This window comes from Leptonotus elevatus, chromosome 6, assembly GCF_054856555.1.
Source record: "Leptonotus elevatus isolate MCC_2025b chromosome 6, RoL_Lele_1.0, whole genome shotgun sequence".
Taxonomy (NCBI): Eukaryota; Metazoa; Chordata; class Actinopteri; order Syngnathiformes; family Syngnathidae; genus Leptonotus; species Leptonotus elevatus.
The window spans coordinates 6047214-6069391 of NC_141244.1; the positions used below are offsets into that span (position 1 = coordinate 6047214).

The 22178-nt window shown below is 38.0% G+C and overlaps 1 protein-coding gene across 3 annotated transcripts in view; it reads left to right on the plus strand.

The window, feature by feature from the left end:
• Positions 1 to 21955, plus strand: part of LOC147171872 (nuclear factor of activated T-cells, cytoplasmic 1-like) — a 75791-nt gene extending 53836 nt beyond the window's left edge. For all 3 annotated transcript variants that reach the window (XM_086078413.1, XM_086078414.1, XM_086078412.1), the window contains one exon: positions 20187 to 21955. In XM_086078413.1, the coding sequence (XP_085934539.1) occupies positions 20187 to 20242 (56 nt within the window). In that variant the 3' untranslated portion in view covers positions 20243 to 21955. The remainder of the gene's footprint in view (positions 1 to 20186) is intronic.
• The last annotated feature ends 223 nt before the right edge of the window (positions 21956 to 22178 follow it).

The following is a 22178-nucleotide window of genomic DNA, read 5'->3' on the forward strand; positions in this document are numbered from 1 at the left end:
TTATTGTTAGTTTTAGTTAGTTTTGTAAACGTTAAATGTAGTTTCAGTTAGTTTTCGTTTTTTTAAAAAGCATTTTCGTTTTTATTTTATTTCATTAATGAAATTGTTTTGTGAATTTTAGTTTGAGTGTTTTTGTTAGTTTTTGTTAACTAAAATAACCTTGGTGGAGACCAAAGTTAAATGACATCAGCGGCTATAGCAATATGATTTTCCAAAATACATTTAACTTGTTTAGTAGCCTTTACATTCATTAATTAGAGCAAAATGGGAACAATTGTTTTATTATTTTTATTGTTATTATTATTATTATTATTATTATTATTATTATTATTATTATTATTATTATTGTTGTTGTTGTTGTTGTTGTTATTATTATAACACTCTTAAAACTGCTAGTTTAAAAATAAGGGATGGATGGATGGATAGATATTTTTAATACCATATTGGGCTATTGTACCTTGTAATTCACCATGAATTGTATATATTTCAAGAAATAATTATATTTGATATAATTTTGCAACATATGCACAGTATGCATATATGTGTATTGAGATGCGTGTGTGTGAGCAAGAGAAAAATGCTGACTGGGCCAGGCATTTGGTCCTGTGAGGCTCCTTGCAGTGTGTCTTGTCTTATTAGCTGCTGTAGTGATTGGTGATATCATGAAATGCAGCTGAATGCAGCACAGTAGTGCTAATCAGGGGGTCCGATTTGTACCAGCTGCCTGTCTGGGACACAGAGGACCCTTATTCTCCAAAACAAAACAACACATAGCAGCCTCAGTCAATTTCTGACAGTTAACATATGTGCTCTGATTGCTTTGCATTTCAGTCTAGTTTTACTTGTGATTGTTTCCTCTTCCATTCATGGTTTCTGCATTTGCAACTCCACTAGGCTTGTTTTCTCTACGAGAAAATCAAAATGTTGTCAAATCCCCTTCCCTTTGGGAACAAAAAGGGGCATTCTATTCTTGTCGAGGATCTCCGTCTACCGCTGATGATTCTGAAAGCAACTGAGGTTTCCTCATGGAAACTTTTACACATTCTGGAACGTTTCCCAGACCCCAGGACTCTCCAAAACCCTTAATGATGATTGAGAGTGCGTCCACACCACGCTGAAAACATGCTGAGTCGATAACATTGGAGTGTGCCGCAAGGCTGGCTTTAGGATCAGAGGGGACGACTGAAAAGATGGAGTTAGGGGGAAGGGTGTATATTAAATTCAAAGTTGGAAGTGTCTAATGGGACTAACTAAAGCGGAGTTGCTTGAATACTGCATGATTTTTATACTTCCTGTCTGTCTTTAAGTAGTGGTGTCAGCAAGATATCTAAGTATTCACCGGGCAAGTGACCCCCAACCTTTTAACCTATGTCCGCTTTTATGAAGGTCAAGACTGGATAAATGTCTGTCGAAAAAAAAAAGAAAAAAAAGGCTGTGGTTAAGTGCAATGCCAAGAACACAGCCCTCTAGACAAAGTGATATTGACAGGTACCAGAGAAATGGTGATGGCTTTTTTATTATTAATGACCGCAAACAGGATGTAGGTATTTTACTATTGTTGTTATTGATGCCTTGTCATTAGAATACTGTTTTCCTGGCAGACTTAAACATGACAAGCCATAAGTAGAAGACTTGGGAGAAACTCTAACCCCCCAAAAAAAATATTTGTTTGTTTCCAACAAACTTGTAGCCTTTTTTAATGCTACATAACAGCAATGTATACAGACTGTATTTCTTCATACACCGTATTTTACTTGCACCGCACCATATTACAGCCAGTGTTGGTTCAGCTCCAACGCAGTGATAGTCTCTGTATGTGCTCTGTGATCGACTGTCCAACTGACTGACCAGTCCAAGGTGTAGTCTGCTTTTTACCTGAACTAAGAAGTAGGCCAAATTGGGTGTCAATATTGAGTGCAGCATGACATACAGTAGAGGGACACAGATAACATTGTGGAGCAAACGCATGAGGGCGGACTGGCGGTTTAACTGGTGATTCTGTTTACAATCAAATAGTTGTGTCCTTTTGTTACTTTTAAAAGGAAAATGAAGAAATTATGTGCTGGAGAGTTGAGCCACCATGTCACTTCAGTTTAGTAGAAGACCTTTGGATTACCCTCTGTCTCCCCTCACATAATTTATCACCATTGGCCGAACATGAGAGATTTTAGATTCCTGGTAGTGATCAGCTTGCTTTTTTGTAAGACATATTTGACACTACTGTCAGGATTGTGTGCACGTTGAACAAATAACTGGATCTAAGTGGTTACATATGAAAGCGGCAATGGGGTCACGTCGTGCGTATTACATATTTTTCAAACTATCTGGAACATAATTAGTCCTGATCAGATGCATAAAGATTAATGTGTAAAATCAATCCATTCATTGCCCAAATGTGCTGGCTTGCTTTTGCCTGCGTGCGCACCACAGCCCTGGCAGAAGAGGCAAAGGATCTGGTCTGGTTTCAATTGCTCTGTCATAATATCCACAGTCACGAACAAAGAATGTGTCTGCTAAAAAACTACACTAAATTATCCAAATAAATTGATTTTCCCATTAATCTGGGATGTGACACTCATAAATTGTCGATGTGATTCTTAGGTTCGGATTTTCAATTACTAGTGTTTATTCTGTAAAAACACCATCAATTTGTCAGATTTGCTACTGGAGGAAGGTGTAACTTATTTTCTATAATTCACCCAAGCTGTGTAGAAAAGGAACAACACACTTTGCATAGAATATGAAATACTGCTTGAAAAGTACAATTGGACTTGACTCAAGAACGCTGTTGATTCAAGCAGCACGAGATATTTGAAGCTCTGTTTCTTAAGTTAATCACGCATGACGTATCTCATACACTTTCTCCTGACACAGCCGTTTAGAGGGTCGGTTTACGTGGCTCACATTCTGAGGTTTGGGGAACACAAGTCGAAAAGCCGCAGAGACACACAGATCGTAACGGGTCACGACTCAGACAGGGCCTGCGGCTTGGCTGGGATATGAATCTGTGTACACAGTATCTGTGATCATGCAGCTACCACCTCGGAATATGACAAATGTCAGTGTGGTCGATTGCAACGACAGGATGATCATGGAGGTAGTCTATTTTCCCAAGAAAGCTTTATCTTCCTTATCTGCGCTCGAGTTGTGATTTTGTGTTCATTTTTTTTGTAGTTAGGTCCACTGCTACTAGTGGTGTGCGATACTGAAAAAAGTTGGTATCGATCTGATACCAAGTAAGTACATGGCCAGTATCGTCGATACCGATATCAATGCTTTTTGAAAATTATGGTATATATTTAAAATAAACTAAACTACTAGATCGATATTATAGTGACAGTATCGATCCGATATCAATACTGACTTGGTATCGATAGTATCTATATGTGGATCGATCCGCCCACCACTAACTGCTACCCTTAGTCTGAATGGACTGAATGGCCGTGACTAAGATGCTTTATATGTTGTTCTAGCACTACTGTTCAACAACTGTTTCTCTTTGAAGATCTTGCTGAAAATGCCACAAATGCTACAGACACAGAAACCATACATTAGCCTTTAATGGAGGATATTTCCAGTTGGCAATGAGAGTGGAAAAATCATAGCAAATCTCAACACATTTGGGTGGATCCACAGATCCGCAAGAAAGTCACCGTTATAGTAGCGAAAGTGCAAATTGCCCGCTTTTAAATCAATTGAATTCAAGTGTAACTTCTCTAAAGCTGGAATTAACATTCACATTTTGCCACGGGAAAAACAGAAGAAAGTGAATTGCTGAATGAATTGGATTGCTTTTAATGTTAAGTTATAGCATCAGTAAACAGAAACAGGTCTCCATTCCAGACCACTTAATAACAGCTCCTCTCTGTCTGAAATTTGTTCGCTCAGTGAAAAAGCATCCTGCTGCGCAGATGCCAGGAGAAAGTTGGGATCCAATTGTGGGAGATAGGGAAAGCCCATGGGTTTGCAACACTTGGCACAATTCGTAACGTCCTGAAAGAAGCAGGCGGAAATCTGGAAGAGGTAGTCGTAACCCTGAAGCAAAAAATATACACGTGGGGAGGTAGTCTTGATGACTTTGAATATAAAAAGTACAGGTACTATCTGCAATAATTTATACAAATTTACGGGCGCACTATCAATGTTACAGTGCATTAAGGAACCCACTACATTCATGTTGACAGGTAAACACAAAGTGCAACTTTCAAAATATTGAAGCTGTCAGATCATGCAAACTTGCCAAAAAGTCTTCAAATGTTGAAACTCAGTGTGCTGATAGGCCTAAATTAGAGATAGGAATCTGGAAAATTTGGAGTCAGAGGAATTTCATCATATCCTCCCATCCAGGAATATTCAAAGAGCATGAGAAGAAGCAGGTCAGCCATATGAAGACTTGAGACGTAGACACAGACAGGCAGACTGAGAGGAAGAGAGGAAAAAGTGAGGTGGAAGAAAGTTGCTTGAGATCGTGGTGATTTTTCCCTGGCAGCGTCTCCCATTGCCTGACACATGCACATGTGCGTACACGCACAAACACACGCACACACACACACACACACACACACACACACACACACACACACACACACACACACAAACTCAATGTGCCCCCTTGGTGCTTGAAGAAATATAATAGCGATAAACAGCAGCAAAGTTAAAGATCGCAACTAATTTCTTTGCACCGTAGGGACCTACAAAGCAGTGGGTGAACATATTTATTTTTGAGGAGGGAATGATCATAACAACTGAAATGCAATTGTCTTAATGTTGGCATGTTACCCACTGCAGCTATTAATTGCAACAGGCCCCCGGACTCTACTGATTGTATTTGACCAAGCTCAACTGCTTTCAAAGCAACATTCTAACAATCATTTTATGCTCACAAACCTTTTTTAGTCAGGAAAAGGGATTCATTTTTAAAGCGGACAAACTGTATTTAACACTGAAGTATGAGAATGTTTTCCCAGTTACTGAGTGTAAACTGCACCCACACTGCCCGCATCAAAGTCAGGTGAATGAAACATGACAACATTAGTAACTGGGAATGAATTTAACTCACTGAAAAATGGAATCATTGTCTTCTGGCTTCATGTATCCAGTATTAGGCGAGTTAGGCAAATGCAAAGGGTGCTGTGGACTCTAGGGGGCGCTGAACTCAATATAAACAAATAAGTGAAGAAGAGCAAGATTAATTAATTTTAAATCAGTATTCTTCAACGGCAGCTTATGCACTGTGCGTCACATGCATTGAATTAACTCTTAATTGCTCATCTTAGTTGCTTCTAAATTGCTCTAAATTTATTATAGCGGCGATTGCACTTTAAATTGTATATGAAAGTAAAAGGATTGTAAAGCAAAATTGAAATACTTCAAAGTAAAGGGCAATACGAAAATGTATATAAATTAACTTACTATCTACGCTTATTTACAGTAACACATTTCTCTTGTTATTTTTGAAAGTTTTTTCTCAAAATCCTAAATCTAATTGCCAGTGACTAATATCAGAAATGAAGCTTCTTGATGAACTGTTAACCTACTAAATAGTGAAATAAATAGAAACTAAAGAAAAAAACATTGCTTTATCATTGAATTCAATCCAAATCAAATCTGTGGATGAATAAATCTCTTTCAAGTGGGGAAGCTGCACATACTTACAATAACATGACAACCAAGGCTGGACTGGCACAAAAAAATTGGCCATGGCATTTTAACTCAGGCTGACCCGGTCTGGCCCGGCCCAGCCTGACTCTTGCCTAACATGTAGTTCTGCCACTGATGTTTATGATGATGTTTCAGTTTGCGATCTATATTCGAACTGGATTACCGAACTAGTCCCTCTAAATTGTGGTAAAATGTAGGAAAAAAATAATAAAAAAGCACTGCATCGGCCCCAAAAGAGGCCGGCCCACCGGGTATCTGCCCTAATGCCAGATGGCCAGTCCAGCCCTGTTGACAACTAACCCAAAACAATGCATACGTAATATTACTGCAAATGGATAATAATACTGTTTACTGTATAATTGTTTATCTTTATTTTTGCTTTTCCCTCCCATGGTGATGCACCCCTGATAGCTTTAAACAAAATAATGTCACCATATCCTCAACTTACATTCAAAAACAAAACTGTTTTGATGAGGAAATGGCTAGAATATTTGAACATAAAACAAAAAAAGTCTGAGTCTTGAACAAGTTCCGATTGTACCCCAAGTAAACACCCCACTCTGTGTCTTGTGCAATTTAGGCTTCAAGGTCAGAGGGCAGCTTGCACAGAGCATTAATCAGACAACAGTTCAGCACATCCAACCGCATCCCAAGAGCTGTTTAAAAATTGAAGCCATGTTCGCACGCCCAGCAGGAGCTTTGTAAGATTTAAGTACCCTCAGAGTAATAATGAGTGTCTTTTCTGTGACTTTTGACTGCTTGCGTGTGGAGGAGAATGTTCTAGTTTTGCCAGAATCGTTTGAAATCCTTGTGAAAGGTGGTGTTACAAATCAGAACAAACTTGACCTAAAACCAACCAATGCAAATAGGAGGAAAAAAATGCGCTTGTCACAGAGGGGCTTTATATATTTAAGAAATGTTAACCAAAGGTCACACTTTTGTTACACACACACACACACAAAACAAGTTACAGGAGGGAGTCCGTCTAAGCCATCTGTCTATGATGGATAGTAAACAATAAAGCGTGCACTGAGGTTAACCTTGTTGGACAGGGAGAACACTGTTTCTCTGTGTATAAATAAAAGAAAACAACTTGAAAATCCCACCTTACAACTAACATGCGACAGGTGATTTAAAGAAGCTCAAGCAAATGTACAAATGCAGTTATAAATCATCATCTTTTCCGTCGCACAGCCAAGTTCTCACTCAGATGAGGGAAACTGGCTGTAGTATGATTGTTTCAGTATGCTCATATTCGGCGTCAGCTTCCACAGGAGCATACGTTTCTAATTCTGAATCCGGCATTGTGAGTTTATAAAATGGTTGAGTGATTTTTATCATAAGCCTGTTCATAATCTGCCCTACAAAAACCGTCTCCTTTCATTCCTCAATCTTGCAGTTATGTGCGTCTCTCTGCATAGTGGATATAACAAGCTTACACACACACACACACACACATATATATATATATATATATATATATATATATATATATATATATATATATATATATATATATATATATATATATATATATATATATATATATATATATATAGAGTTGAGCATATATCAGTACACCTATTTTGAAAAATAGAAAGATTTTATTCAAAATCTCAATGAACATAAGAACAATTCCCAAAATTTTGACTAAATGTTTTCTGCAGAATATGCACTCAACTCACAACATGAAAGTAAGGTTGTAATAGAATGCATAGATTACAAAATCTTCAGTTTAATCAAATTAACTAATGCTGAAAATAATGCAACCCACAACAACGACTACTTATAGTATTTTCTATGACCTTCATGACTGTTATGGATAGCAACATGACTCCTCTTTTTCTCGGGGTCTACTTATTTGTGCAAAGTGTACTTTAATATATTTAATTTAAAAAATACTTTTTTTGTGAGTACTAATAAACAAATCTTGTTTGCAATCAATGGCTCACATTTGTGGGAGTGTTTTGTAGTATAGTATCCCATAGTCTGCAATTGGCTGGCAACCAGTTCAGGGTGTACCATTGCCCGAAGCCAGCTGGGATAGTCTCCAGTGCCCCCCGCAACCCTTGTGAGGACAAGCGGTTACGAAGATGGATGGATGGATGGTATCCCATAGTCTATTTAAATTCGGAATGAACCTGTTGGGGTGTACTCATATATATAAATATATATATATATAAATATATATATATATATATATATATATATATATATATATATATATATATATATATATATATATATATATATATATATATATATGATTATTGCTATTTTTTTTTCTTTTACTCTACTTTAGAAAATACTAATGAGTAAACTTGTACATGTACAATGTAAGATTTGTATGAAAATGTATTTATTTATCTGAAACTTCAGGCTTATAACTGAGCCACTGTATTTAACAAACTGGTTGCAGTCTGTTTCATGTTTGAACAGCACTAAAATAAAATATTAAGGCTTAATGTTCCATTAATATAACAAATTTCTTCCATGCTTAAAGTGTGAACCCGAACCTTAAGTAAGACATTATTGTTGAATATTTCCATCAAAAAGTGATAAAAATGTATTCGGCCGCATATTGAACCGATTAGAAAATTGCGCACTGTAACATTACGATATATTGCCGAATCGATTTTTTCGAACACCCCTAGTCTTATTCAATGACACTTTAACATGGATCGATCCCACAACATTTGTGTTGTGAGACAGCCACTCTACCATTCAGCCATGCCATTTTAGCTTACTTGGCTAGCACGCTCAAATCAATCAGTGGGAGTGTGTGTGTGTACGTGCGGTATCATAACATTTGACCAGTTACACAATACATGTTAATATGGCTGGTTCATATCCATAACAGAACAAAAAAAAAAAAAGATGAAAAGTGTTGTTATCCAGCCTCACATTCAGTAGTATTGATATTGGTAAATTTGATGACATGATTTATACATTTTCATTGAGGCATCTTTCCATGCCCAAACTATACTTTGCCGAGAAGCCTGACACTAACTGCTCTATTATTTCACGGTGAGCATAGAAAGCAGCAGCCTCCATGTATTGTAAACACCTCTTCCTCATCCTCCTTGGAGACCACCCTCTCACGGGCACACCCGCAGCCTCCTGGGGCTTGGAGGAAATGAGAAGTTGAGGAAGAGGAGGAGAGGGAAGTGATGCTATGAGACACAGAGGGAGGCGAGATAGGGAGAGGCACAGCAATTGAGTGCATGATCAAAGACAATAGGTTACGCACCACTGCAGCCAAAACAAGCACACCAGAGGTGGAAATTTCACTGAAGCTCTTTAGATAATCTAATTTGGGATATTGCTCAGCTCAGATCACATTATTATTATTATTTTTAAAGTTATTTTTTCAATTTTTAAGTGAACAACTATGCACATTTTCCAAGGTCAGATTTTATTGGGCTTGGCACCACCCTGAATTTGTGGCCAATCAATCACAGGGCACATTACACAAACAACCATTTGGACTCACATTCAACCCTCTGCACAATTTAGGCTACGTCCGCAATGGAATGCATAAGAGTGTACCCACAAAGGCTTTTTACTGTAAACTTTAGGATTTTCATCGTTTTAGTAGCCCGAAAAATATATATATTTTCAATTGGGTCCCGTGTTTCAGTGTACAACACATACAAATCTTTCCTGAAATGATGAGCTGGTTGTCTCAGTTCTCATGTCACCATGCGCGAACACTGCCAACATTTAAAACAACAATGCTGGATTATCGTGTCGGATGTTCTCTGGTTGACGTTGATTTGGCTTCAGTTCCAAAGCACAAGTTCTAGCTCGTCGTCAGTCCGCACTCATTTCCCGCTCACGTCTCCTTCCCCGCCAATGATGCGAGTATGGCTGTGTCCGAATGTACACACTACTCCCTTTACAGGGCACTACTCAGGGCTCACGCCATTTTGTAGGAGTGTCCGAATGTCCAGGGAGCGAAAATGTAGTGTACTCAAAATTACCCACACTACACTTTGAAAAGAAGTGAACATGGATGCTCACTCAAACCGTTGATATAGAACACAATAGGACAAAAACGTGGCGCGAGCGGCAGCGCAAGCGTGAGAATCAAAGCGCTACATTAACTATCCATCCATCCGTTTTCTTAACCGCTTGTCCTCACAAGGGTCGCAGGGGTGCTGGAGCCTATCCCAGCTGGCTTCGGGCAGTAGACGAGGTACACCCTGAACTGGTTGCCAACCAATCGCAGAACATTAACTATATACTATGGAAATAATTAATTTGTTTTACTTGAAAATATGTACAGCAAAGGAAATAAAATACAATTTTAAAACATTTTCATTCACAATAAATAGTCGAAGAGTTATGTGCCGGTGCGTCATGACATGTACGGTGGTCACATGATATGTGACGAGAAGAAAGTAGTGAGCCGGCTGTCCGAATCGCCAAACCAAATGGGGGCACTATATATTAGGCCACTATATAGTGTGGGACTATATAGTGCTGGGGTCCCCAACTAAATTGGCAAGAGGTCCACTAACCCGATCAGCCCAATTGACCGGGGTCCAGACATGAAAAACACCCAACCGCAATAATTTCATTTTCTGCCCCTTTATTCAATTGTAAACATGTCAATGACAAAAACTAAATCTTTGAAGGAAGGGTCCCCTTCATTAGTTATGGATACAACAATTGTCACATTATTTCTTTTCTCTTTCAGCATTTCCTTTATGGCCAAATATATGTCCTTTCCTCTCGTATGTGTTTTCTAAGCTGATACCCAAAATGTCCTCTAGAAATGTTTTGGTCTCCTCGTGATAGAACCGGACATACACTCAAAGCTGAGTATTGTCACTTACATCAGTTGATTCATTCATCAGCAGCTAGCGAAAAACACCGGCACTTTGGATGGCGCTGTCCATCTGGGGCTGTGCATCCTCCGATAGCAGCTCTGCTTATTGTTGTTGTGGATGACAAGGGAATTTGATCTTTGAGTTGCTCGCCTTCCTTCTCTTCAAATAGCGTGTCTGCCATGGCTTCCAAACATTCCTCGACCATTCCGGAGTCAGTAAAATATTTTTTTTGTGTTGTGCCCAAAATCCCCTGCACGCGCAATGAGCCCTCGATGCCGGTAAAATTAAAGCGTACGCCTCAGTCCATTCACTTTTCAGGGTTTACTTTTCTGACTTTTGACAACGCCATACTTCATCACGTTTGTCGTGAGAAAGCGTGTACCCGAGGGAAAAAAACTAAAGTTTGCGAGCTTACCGGACCCCGGCTCAGGCATAGCTGCCCTCGTGCCCTCGCGCGCTCCTATTAAATAATCGTCCCACCGCCTGGGGGGCCCTGAGGTGTTGCGCTTGCTCTGTTCCGGCGGGGGTCGACGGCTCCCCTCTTTGGTGGAGATTTTCATGCATGCCAGATCCACCACACCAGCATCTACCGAAACTCAGACACAATCTGTTTCCTCCTCAGGTTATTGAATCGGTGGAGGCTGGTGTCTCGGATCTCACGCGGCTTCGTCTGTCCTTCCTTCCTTTTCTCGGTCTCTCCGTTGGTCTCTTGAGGCCTCCCTGATTTTATGTTTTTTGGATTTGTTGGGGTCTGGATGTTTCTTGGGCTGGGGAGGAGTTCTGGTGGGGGGTGTCTGGTCGGTGCTGGATTTCACCTTCCTTGGTTTTCTTCGGTCCCCTCGGGTCTCCTGGTGTTCGATTTAGGTGAACGGTATGAGATTTTTTTTTTCTAATAGGTTTTCTGGTGAGCTAACAAACACACGCACGCACGCACGCACGCACGCACACACACATACTCACCCACACACACAAAAAAAAAAAAAATGTATGTATGTATGTATGTATATATGTATATATGTATGTATATATGTGTATATATATATATATATATATATTTAAAAAAAAAAAAAAAAAGAGCAATGATGATGACATTTCCGAATGAACAATACTGAGCTCTAAAAAAAAAAAAAAAAATCGTCCCACCAGTACATATTCTTGGAGGTCCGAATGAAAGGGTCTCGGGGTCCAGAGCTGGACCGCGGTCCGCCAGTTGGGGACCACTGATATAGTGAATGAGAGGTTATAGATTAATTAAGGGTGGACATTCGGACACAGCCTTGGTCTACATCAGTTTTATTCTCAGTTTTGAGTGACTTCCTGTTAGGCGTGACAGCGCCACTTCAGGCATGGCATATGTACTACAGGGCTATGTTTCTGTGTAGCCAAATTAAGAGTCTACAATTAACCAACCATGCATATTTTTGCAATGTAAGAGAAAACCAGAATACCCAGAACAAACAAAAAGACCCAGGTTAAGGTTAAAACCCAAAACCTCCGACTAAGTCTGAGGCTGATGTGCTTGCCATGTTCTGTACTTTTATTTATTTATTTGTTTATCTATTTGTTTATGTATTTATTTGTGCTTGTTATTAGCTATTTTGTTTCTGATTGGTTCAATTTGGCCCCACAATTAGGAGTCATAGCATATAAATGTAATGACAGGTTGACTTTAAAAAACAAAATACACAATTGATTTTTGGGGAGGGGGAGTGATTCTGATCTGAGGATATGCTTGTCCCGGAAGCGTCACATGACTTGAGATTTAGGATTTTTTTTTTTTAATGCCTCCGTCTTCTGTGCCAGTAGTCAACAGTTTTCTCAAGAAAGTCCAGAACTTAACACTTAAACTTGGCTGTGGAAATTTACTTCCTCTATATTAGGCCCGTAGGGATTACAGTGATAGATTAGAGGTCTACTGGCAAAACCTCATTTGATTAATTTTAATTTTTTTTTAATTATTATTATTAACAAAAGTGTTTGTCTCTTTCAAATGAGTCCTTTTATATCTACTCACCATATGCCTGTCTGAGGTCATTTTAAAAATAATTGTATCTTTTGAATTTCTATTTTATTTTCATTTTTGGAAACTTAGCCCCTTTTCGTTTTTCATGCTGCTCTTATCGGCATAGGATAAGTGACGTTTTCAGAGGCTCTCCGCCCAGCCATTTGAGTCGTGTGTGTGTTTGTGCGTGCGCGTGTGTGGGAGGCAGCAAATTGTCCATTAAGTGTTTCTGCTGAGGCCAAGAGAAGATTTGATATAGTGGGGAAACAAAAGTAATATGTAGCAGGAAATTCAATTGTCTCTCTCCAGCAAGTTGGACCTTTAGTTTGGCTTCCCCACCAAATCAATTCCACATGAAGTTCAAATGAGGTTTAACTTGCTCTTACCAGTCTCTTTCGAGTCTTGTGAGTAGTGTTTATACTGTATTACCCATATTGTATGACAGACACACTTCCTCACATGCAGCGAGAGCTGGATGCCACAATAGAAGGAAGCGAGCTCCTCTTTCTCACAAGGCTGATGTGCTAATACGCGAGTGTTGAGAAAGCATAGGAAACATCAGCCTTCACGATACAGCATGAAGGTCCATGACCCCAGCAGCTGAAACTTTATTCGTGCAGTGAAAGTGATTAAAGTTCAGGAAGGTGCCCCGCTCTCCTTTGCTATCCTGAGACTAAATGTGAGAACAGAAGTCCCTGGCAGGAAACCTCTGTTACAGCCTTTAGGTCAGAGGTCCCGCTTTCTAAAGTCAGTTCAGAAGCTGCTGGAGGGTGGCGTCACTCTCTGCCAGCTCATTGCCAGTCACAACTGATTTAGCTGAAGATCGGGTTTCAACTGCTAAAACTCAGAGCGGCTATGGGGCCTTCAGACCACAAGGTTTCCAATGATTTCTACCTACGTTATTGAACCCAAGTGCACAACACTCTTCACTAACAGTCTTGATAAAGACGCTGTAACAGGTCAACTTCAAGAAAAGTATTTTATTGTTTTATTTTACATTTAGAACAGATTTAAAAAAAATTGCGATTAATTGTGACTTAACTATTGAAGCCATGCAATTAATTACGATAAAAAAATTATAATCGCCAGACACTCCTAATTTTAATTAGTAGAGATGCGCCAGTACCGATTACAGATATCGGTATCGGGCCAATGCCTTATTTCAAGGTTTCGGTACTTGCGACAGCGTTCAATACCAATATCGGCCGACTTCTTATGGCCATTTTACGATCAGGAAATAGTCATTAGAAATGGGAAGAATAGAAAATTTCCATTAATTGCATGCAATTTTAAGGAAAATGCTATAGTTGTGCTTGAAAGCTTACTTAACTTAGGGGTATGTAAACTTATGATGGTGAGAAAAATGTTTAATGCCCATAAAATCCAAAATACTGTGGCAATTGTTTTGATATTTTTCAAGGTTTACGTTGACATGCGTAGACGTGCACGTGAATTTTGGTGACGATTCATAGCATTTATGTGTCATTAAGCGGCATTTAGCTTTTGTATATTTGCAGTTATGCTAATAAACATGTAGACTTTCAAACGCAACTGTATATCAGGGGTGCAGTCAGTCGGGTCCTCAAAAGCCCCTATCCTGCTTGGTTTCCATGTTTCCCTTCTCCAACACACCTGGATCAAATAATCAGCAGGATCTGCAGAAGCCTGATAACGATCCTGATTATTTAATTTAGATGTTTTGAAGGAGGGAGACATCGAAAACAGGCTGGAGAGGGGCTCTTGAGGACCGGACTTGGACACCCCTGTGCAGTATTGTAATAAATTGGTCTTTCTTAAAATTATCTCAAAAAATTATGTCATAGTTTTTTTTTTTTTTGTGAAGTGTTATGTATGAAAAGTACTAGGAGTACATATGTTGCATTCGAGGACGGTGGGAAGTCGATATTCCACTTGGATTGTCACAGTTCTGACCTCAAAGCATTCGAGATGATGACTGATTCCGATAAATTGTTTGTTGTTCCGGTGAACACAGTCAGTCGAAATCACATTGGGTTACGTAAAGTAACTAAATTAATGTTATAAGAAATAAATAGCTAAATGTGTTTATAATGGTGTCAATTATGTTTTGCCATTCAGGGTCTTTGTCTCTGCTAGGTTTGCCATTGTCGAGATTTAAACTAGTCGGTGAATCGGAGTCCTTTTTTTTCCCGACGTTACAACTCTGATATCTGAGTTCATAGGGGCGTTCTTGTGCGTACTTCCTAGTGTAAAGTCAGAAAAGTGCGACTTCCCACCTTCCTCGAAGGCAGTATTAGTATCGGTATCATTGAACATTCCCAATAAATAGGTTATATTTTGAATTTGTTAATGTAAATTCGGATCACTGCTTTGGATCCATCTATTTGCTAAGTGCCGTGTGATCTGGCACTAAATTGGGCAAAACCAAAATGATCATTCTGACAGAAGCATCGGCCATCTTTCTATTTCATTGGATTTTAGGCTGAATTACAGAAGAGCAGTCAGATCACACTTGAACCTCACATTCGAGTGCTTTTGTGTTTGGATCTTGGCTGATCTGGGATGGACGGACTTTCAGAAGTAGCAACTCAGTCAATCAACATATGACATTTATGAAAATCAGAGCTAATACAGCTGTGTTCAATGAAAATGACAAATTGGATGAATGTGTCAGGGATTGCATCAGTCTGGACACCATTTTGACACAAATGTGGTTCAGTGATAAATCAAACCTGTAGCCAGTGTGTCCATTCTGTTTCTATTCAATTTCAACTTGCTCAACTTTTGTTTTTCTGGGCAGTGGCACAAAATAAAATGTCTATTGCCGCAATTGTCAAGTGGAGGTGTCTGATAGATGTTCTAACTTATTGACCCTTCTAGATTATATTATCCTATTAGAACCTGAACCAACAAGCTGCCACCTACGCAGCCTCATGTAGTCTTCACTCTAAAAACAGTTGGGTCAAAAGTAATCCAATTATGGATAAAAAATGGACCAATTCACTTTATGGGTCAATATGACCCAACTTTGTTTGAGTTGTTTTCTACCAAATGAGCCAATTTTTTGACCCAAGTAAAGGATTTGACCAGTATTTATGAGATGTTTTACACTAAAAGACTAATTTATTGACTCAAAGTTGGGTCATATTGACCCAAGTAGAGGATCGTTCCATTTTTGACACATAATTGAGTTATTTTTGACCCAACTGTTTTTAGAGTGTACTCTTTTTTTTTTTTTGTCTTTTGGGTAGACCGATTTTTGTTCAGCATGCCTAAATCTACATATTGGTTCACATACTGGTGCCAAGCTTCAAAGTGTTTTACATGTATTTGAATATGTGTGCCAAGTTCATTTATCCATTCAATCATTCAGTCGATTTGACATGTCTGTAGAGCATTTATATTTTATTATTTATTAAATAGATCTCCCAGCTGCCCAAGCAGTGTCAATTTCAGTCATGCCAGGTTGTCCTTACGCTCCACCGATTGCAAAAGCGCTGCACCTAATGAACAATGTCACTAATAATTGAGTCAGTTTAACGCAACATGTTTTTCTTTTTTCACCAGGGGAATAACGCCGTTCGTTTTTCCACTGTTTTTGTTTATTCATGAGAGTGTATCCTCTCAGTTACAGCTTTCCATGATTAGACTGAGCTACTGAACTAAGTCAGAAAAAACAACCAAGCCAAATATGTTTGTCCAGCTGTCCATTGAGATGACAAGATTAATTAGTTCAAACATAAAATAGTGTAATGGTGTAAAATAGCCCTCATTTTAAAGCGGTCCACCTGTCCTTGCTCATTATGAAACAGAATGATATTTTGCAGGCAGACTCCATGTTGAACAAAATGTTCCCAAGCATGTCTGCGTTCCTTAATGCTGCATATTTGAGGTTATCAAGTCACTTCACAGAAAGTGAGATTGATTCCAAAATGAAATTCTCTCATATGTCTGCCGTGACACATACCTTTGTCTTGTTTTGTTTGACTGATGCCAATTTTTTTTTAAACTTTTTTTTTGTTTTGTTCAAGGTTTTACAAGATCTTTGTCATAAAAAATAGGAAGAGGCTCCCACATACATGCAATCGACCACATTAAAGCGCAAACGATTTTTGTGTTTTTGTGACCACATCCTGCTTCTGCGGTACTCACTGACACTGTGTACGTAAGACCAAAACTAATTGGAAAACTTGTACGTTTTGTGTCACTTAAGCAGCCGTTTTCTCAGAATGGAACATGATCAACGATGCCGGTGGAAAGTATGACTTGATAAAGGAAGATACATCACTGTATGGAACAAAGAAAGGATGTGACGGTATTGTTTTTAAATCAACAGCAATATAAAAGCTATTTGTGGCTTTGATATTTTTGTTACCAAACTTTTGTATTTTCCCGTCACTCTTCAAAACTATACCTGGAGCTGTTGCTCACCATGGCTCCAGAGATGAGCAGTAATATAAAAGTTAGATGTTTTCATTGTTAAACGTGTGCACACTTCCTTCATGCCCTGCAATGGCAGAGCTAAAAATAACCTTGAGCGTGTAAATGCCTGTTGAGCCAAATAGAGTTCAAAACAGCCTGCAGTGTTGGCACAGGTTGTGTTTTTCCAGTGGGAGTTCCTCCTGTTTTAGGAGGTGAGTCCCGTACAACACGTGTGTGTGTGTGTGTGTGTGTGTGTGTGTGTGTGTGTGTGTGTGTGTGGGTGTGTGTTTGTGCGTGTTGGGGTGTGTTTGTGTGTGTGTGGCCTGTTTTATTATTATTATTATTATTATTATACAGTACAGTATATATTAAACCCAGTTATACTCTCTCAATACTAGGGATGGGTACCTTTCACGTTTGAACCGGTACTGTTCCAATTCTCGGTACCTGAGAATCGATACCGGTACTCAACGGTACCAATTTTCTTTTGTGTCTGTGTGTGTGTGTGTCTCTCTCTCTCTCTCACACACACACACTTTTAGTTTTTTTAATTAAATTTATTCATTTATTTGGCTGGTAAAAATAAATGTTCATCATTGTTTATTTAACAGTACAATCTTTTTAAAAAATCAATATAACAATTACTTTTCAAAATATATGATGATTTAAAATTTGAAACAAATGAGACAGAGTGGAATAGTAAAAAATAAAGGTATAACATTTTACTATTACTGAAATAGGCTATAATTAATACACATAAATTAATTTAAATTTTAATTTAAAATAAATTTTTATTGTGCAGTTGTTTTTCAGGAATGTAAAGCCTGCCACACGCTGAGTTCAAAGTTCGAAACCACAATAGACTTATAACAAAACTAACGGAACGCTATGTCTTGAATTTGGTTTGGTTGGGAACCTATTTTATTTTCCAGTAACGAATGGTTCAGTGAACGCACATAGGAAACTGGTGGGGTTCAATACCTCCAACAAGTTTCAGAACCACTGCACTAAATTGTGCACTTGTGCCTCTTGAATTGTCCAGTGAGTGTTACTTGCATTTCTTATTCAGAAGATGCCTTGAGTGAATCAGCATGTCACCAAACAGTATCTTGTAATAACACACTCCCTTAAGGTGGGTGGACTTCCTGTCTTGACTCCTCACCGTTAGACTCCGTCTGCCTCTGTCTACATCAGTTGGCTTTATCACAAACAACTTTATAGGTGGGGAGCTTCTTGTTTGCATTGAGTTGTAGGACTCGAGGTCCTCGCCATCTTCTCGGTCACTTCCCTCTGTTTTGCCAAAGAATACAAAGCAGATAAAAGCAGCAGGCTGATCTGCGCCTGCCTGACTGTGGGAAAGGCGCGGGCACAGGAAAGACATGAGGATGACTTGTGTAAAGAGATGTGTGTATGGGGCCGATATGACTTTTCAAGGACAATAGATTGTTTGGATTCCTGGTCAATGGTATTTCCGAATAGCACTAATTTGATGTCATTTTTGCCCAAAGTGATGTCAGCCTTCGTGTATGTACAGCACAGCAACAGCCTGTTGCGTGAGTTGTGTTCTTCAACTTGGTCTTTTAATGAGGTGTCATCTTGTTTCAATGAAATGGTTTGGCCATGACTGTAGTTGAATAGTATCTATCCGTTTAATATGTAGTACAGTCAGTCGTCAGCTTTGCATAGACATACTTGTGTCAGTCAATTAGAAAGTTTTAACTTGACAGCATCAGCTCATTTAAATGCATTAAATGCATTAATACCCTACCCAGCCATAAATTCTGAACATCTTATCCTCACAAGAGCCTATCCCAGCTGTCTTTTGGTGGTAGGAGGGGTACAATCAATGCACTATTGTAATTTTTTTTTTTTTTATAGTCAACATTACATTACGACCAGAGTTATTATAGTTTGGGAATTTTCATTTTAGTTAGTTTTGATTTCGTTTTGAGTTTTGCTTTTAAAATTTAGTTAATTTTAATTCGTTTTCAGAGTGGTTCTGTAAGTTTTTATTAGTTTGTTATTTTAAAATGCTTAGTTGTAGTTTAGTTTTAGTTAGTTTCAGTATTAGTTTTAGTTGTTGTTTTTAAGTGTATTATCTGTGGTCAATATTTATAACACACCATGTTAAAATGAAAAAAGTAACACATTCTCTTACCTGCTGTTACCAGCAGTTGTTAATTTGCTTTAAACAGTGATACAACACAATAATTTAACTGCTGTCGTTTCAGGAAATTGATAACTATAGCTGTGCGTCATCTGTATAGCCATGATAGCCAATATTGGCGTTCTGAAGCAATTGACTCTAATACTTACAGACTGAACAAAAAGGTCTCCAATCACTGACCCTTGAGGGACCCCACGTCATGACTGTTCGATCAGATTAAAAATTTTGCAATCATCACAACATTTTAGGACTGTACTGTTTAATCCTGCAGCTTGTTTAATAGCCTGTACATTCTGATCAACTGCATCAAATGCTGCACTGAGATCCAGCAAGACTAATGCTGACACCTTCCCTGCATTAGTGTTCAATCTTATATAATTTAGTACTTTTACTCATTCAAACACAAACACATATAAATACGTTTTTCGGTTTGAATGTATAAAAGTGTTTTTAACACTTTGTCCTGCACTCCCATCAACGTATTTTTATGTGTTTGTGTTTTGAATGAGTATACAGAAGGCTTTGATACAGCTTCTGACCTGAAGAGTTCAATTAAAGCAATAGTAGTAATTACAAAAACGACCAGCAGTTGGCAGCAGAGTATAAGAGATCAATCAGGGCCATGTTGCAACAAGCTCTTTTTTACAGTGTTTTCAACAGGTTTGTGAATAATAATGAAACTTAGTTATATTCTAATGTTAATTGGAAAATAGATAAAAATAAAAAAAATTCCCTGATGAAAGAAGAGACTAATCTTTCTTTTGGTAGGTTTCATGTTTTTATAGCAATAGAACAGAATATTCTGTGAACCTTGCAAAATCAGTCAAAATCCAGTTTTAAAAAGCAGGGAGCGGAGGGGGTTGCTTCAGTGAAAATGGCTGCGAGTGAATAAGTTAATAAGAGATGTATACGTACTGTGAGGTCAAAAACCTAATTGAAATTTATAAGAGACCACTTGCATAAAAAAAGACTCAAGAAGATTAATCAGATTTTTTTTTTTTTATGTAAATGTACAATAGTTACGTGACGTCTCAACCTCCAGCAAAGTCGCACTAGACTATATTGTATTCACTCAGGTGTGATTTTAGAAAAATGACCGTGTACTTTTTTCTTTCCACAGTTAACGAGATCATCAGGAATGACCTTTCCAGCATTTCCGTTCACACTCATGCATAGTTCATCGATCAAGGGTTGTGCAGCAGCAAACACACAAACACAACTATCAAGTAAAAACAGTACAAATGAGAGGAGATGAAGAAGAGCCACCACAATCAGGATATCCCATCCGTCCACTCTTGCTAACTTCAGTTCCTTCCTCAGCAAAGACTCACATCGACTGCCTGGCAAAGTTTGAATATCTATTATAATTATGTAAGTAGATCATTTGTAATATTATTTGTACAAACGGGAAGTGATATCGAGGGCAACACTGGCCTTAATTGACAAATGACAATCTTCATTTGGAGTGTGATGTTGATGTTATGTTCATGCATGGACAAACGTATGCGACAATAATAACTGTCATGCGTCATCACTTTGTTTCGTTAGTGCTGTCAGACCACAGAAAATGAATTGGTGCCTTACTTGTTGTGAAGATGACAAACAGCAGCAGACAGAGAAATGCAAATTATGGTCAATTATAACCCAAAGTGCAACGTTTTTTATATGACAACTTTTGTATCATTTTGATGATTTTGTTTATGGGGAAAAGTAACAAAAGTTGGAAATGACAAAGGGAGTATGTGAACATATAGATTTTTTTCTTGTTCTTTGTTCTCATTGTTAGTTTATAGTGAATGTTGTGTATCATGTTCTTTTGTATAAACACAAATTTGACAATATGCCTTATGCTTATTCTACGCATTTTGCTACGTCTTTGAAATTGTCTCCTCCAATATACTGTTCTTTTTTTGGTGTTCTGCTATTTGTACTACGCTTCATTCCAGTTGTCACCCTAGTGCCTGTTTTGTCATGCCCAGACCATGACATAATAATGCACAGACAATCGTTCAACACGCAACGTGGGACCGAGGTTTCTTCTTGACCATACAAAGCCACATTCCGAAAATAGAACTTTTTGTTTGTTTGTTGTTGCTCACATTTATAGTTAAACAATGGTATGCTTACCTGCTGAATTTCAACTAAAATACAGTACTCCTAAGCGATTTAGTCTTTAACTTCTTGCACTGCAGATTTGATGTGTAAATGAGCAGAAGGGTAATTTAAGTATGCTACCGCTTCAGTTTTACTCATTTTGGTCATTTAAATGAGGAGCTGGCAGGACTGTTACTTACAACTGGCAATAATTGATCTGTGTAAACCAAAGGGTTTTATCTTTGGTGATATTATTGTCCAGACTTTAACTTCCAGTGATTCCGCCCAATACAAAAAATATGATGCACTTTACCATAGATATAGAGGCAGGTGGTAGTGCTCCCACACCAAATGTTATGCTTTTTCCTGCTCTCATATTAACCTTTCTTTCCTATGTTATCTGTCTTACGGAGCATGCACATTGGCCTAATGTTTCTTATTTAGCTGATAATGGATTTCAATGTAGCTCTTGCATACATTTTGGGAACTATAGTATAAAAGCATGACTAAACTATATGAGCAAAGTTTCTATTATGTGCCTTATGCCCTTCTGGGATCCAAGATCATTATTGACTATTGCTTTTCTGTGTAGGCACAAGGTGAACCATATGTATCATTAGTATGATATATTTATGAACAATGAAATGTGTTTTGAGTGCATTCAAGTGTGAATTAATAAGTGGTGTAGTGACCATGCATAACTTAAGTCCCCAATTATTTTTGTTGAGCTGTTAAAGTAACATGTTTGTTGTGTGTTGACGTTTTCTCTAAAGTTTGAATAATTGAAAGTTTTGTTTCTCTTTTTATTATTGTGGTTATATTAAAATATTCTTGGTTGTTTCATGTTTTGTTTAAATAAAATACTACAACAATTTAGTATTGTATGACTTTATTAGTTGAATTGCTTATATGTTGTATAATAATAAATAAAGCTGAACTGTTAAAAAAAAATAATAATCCTAGAATAACAGAATTTCGATGTCGATTTTATTTATATTAAAAAAATATATTTTTTAAA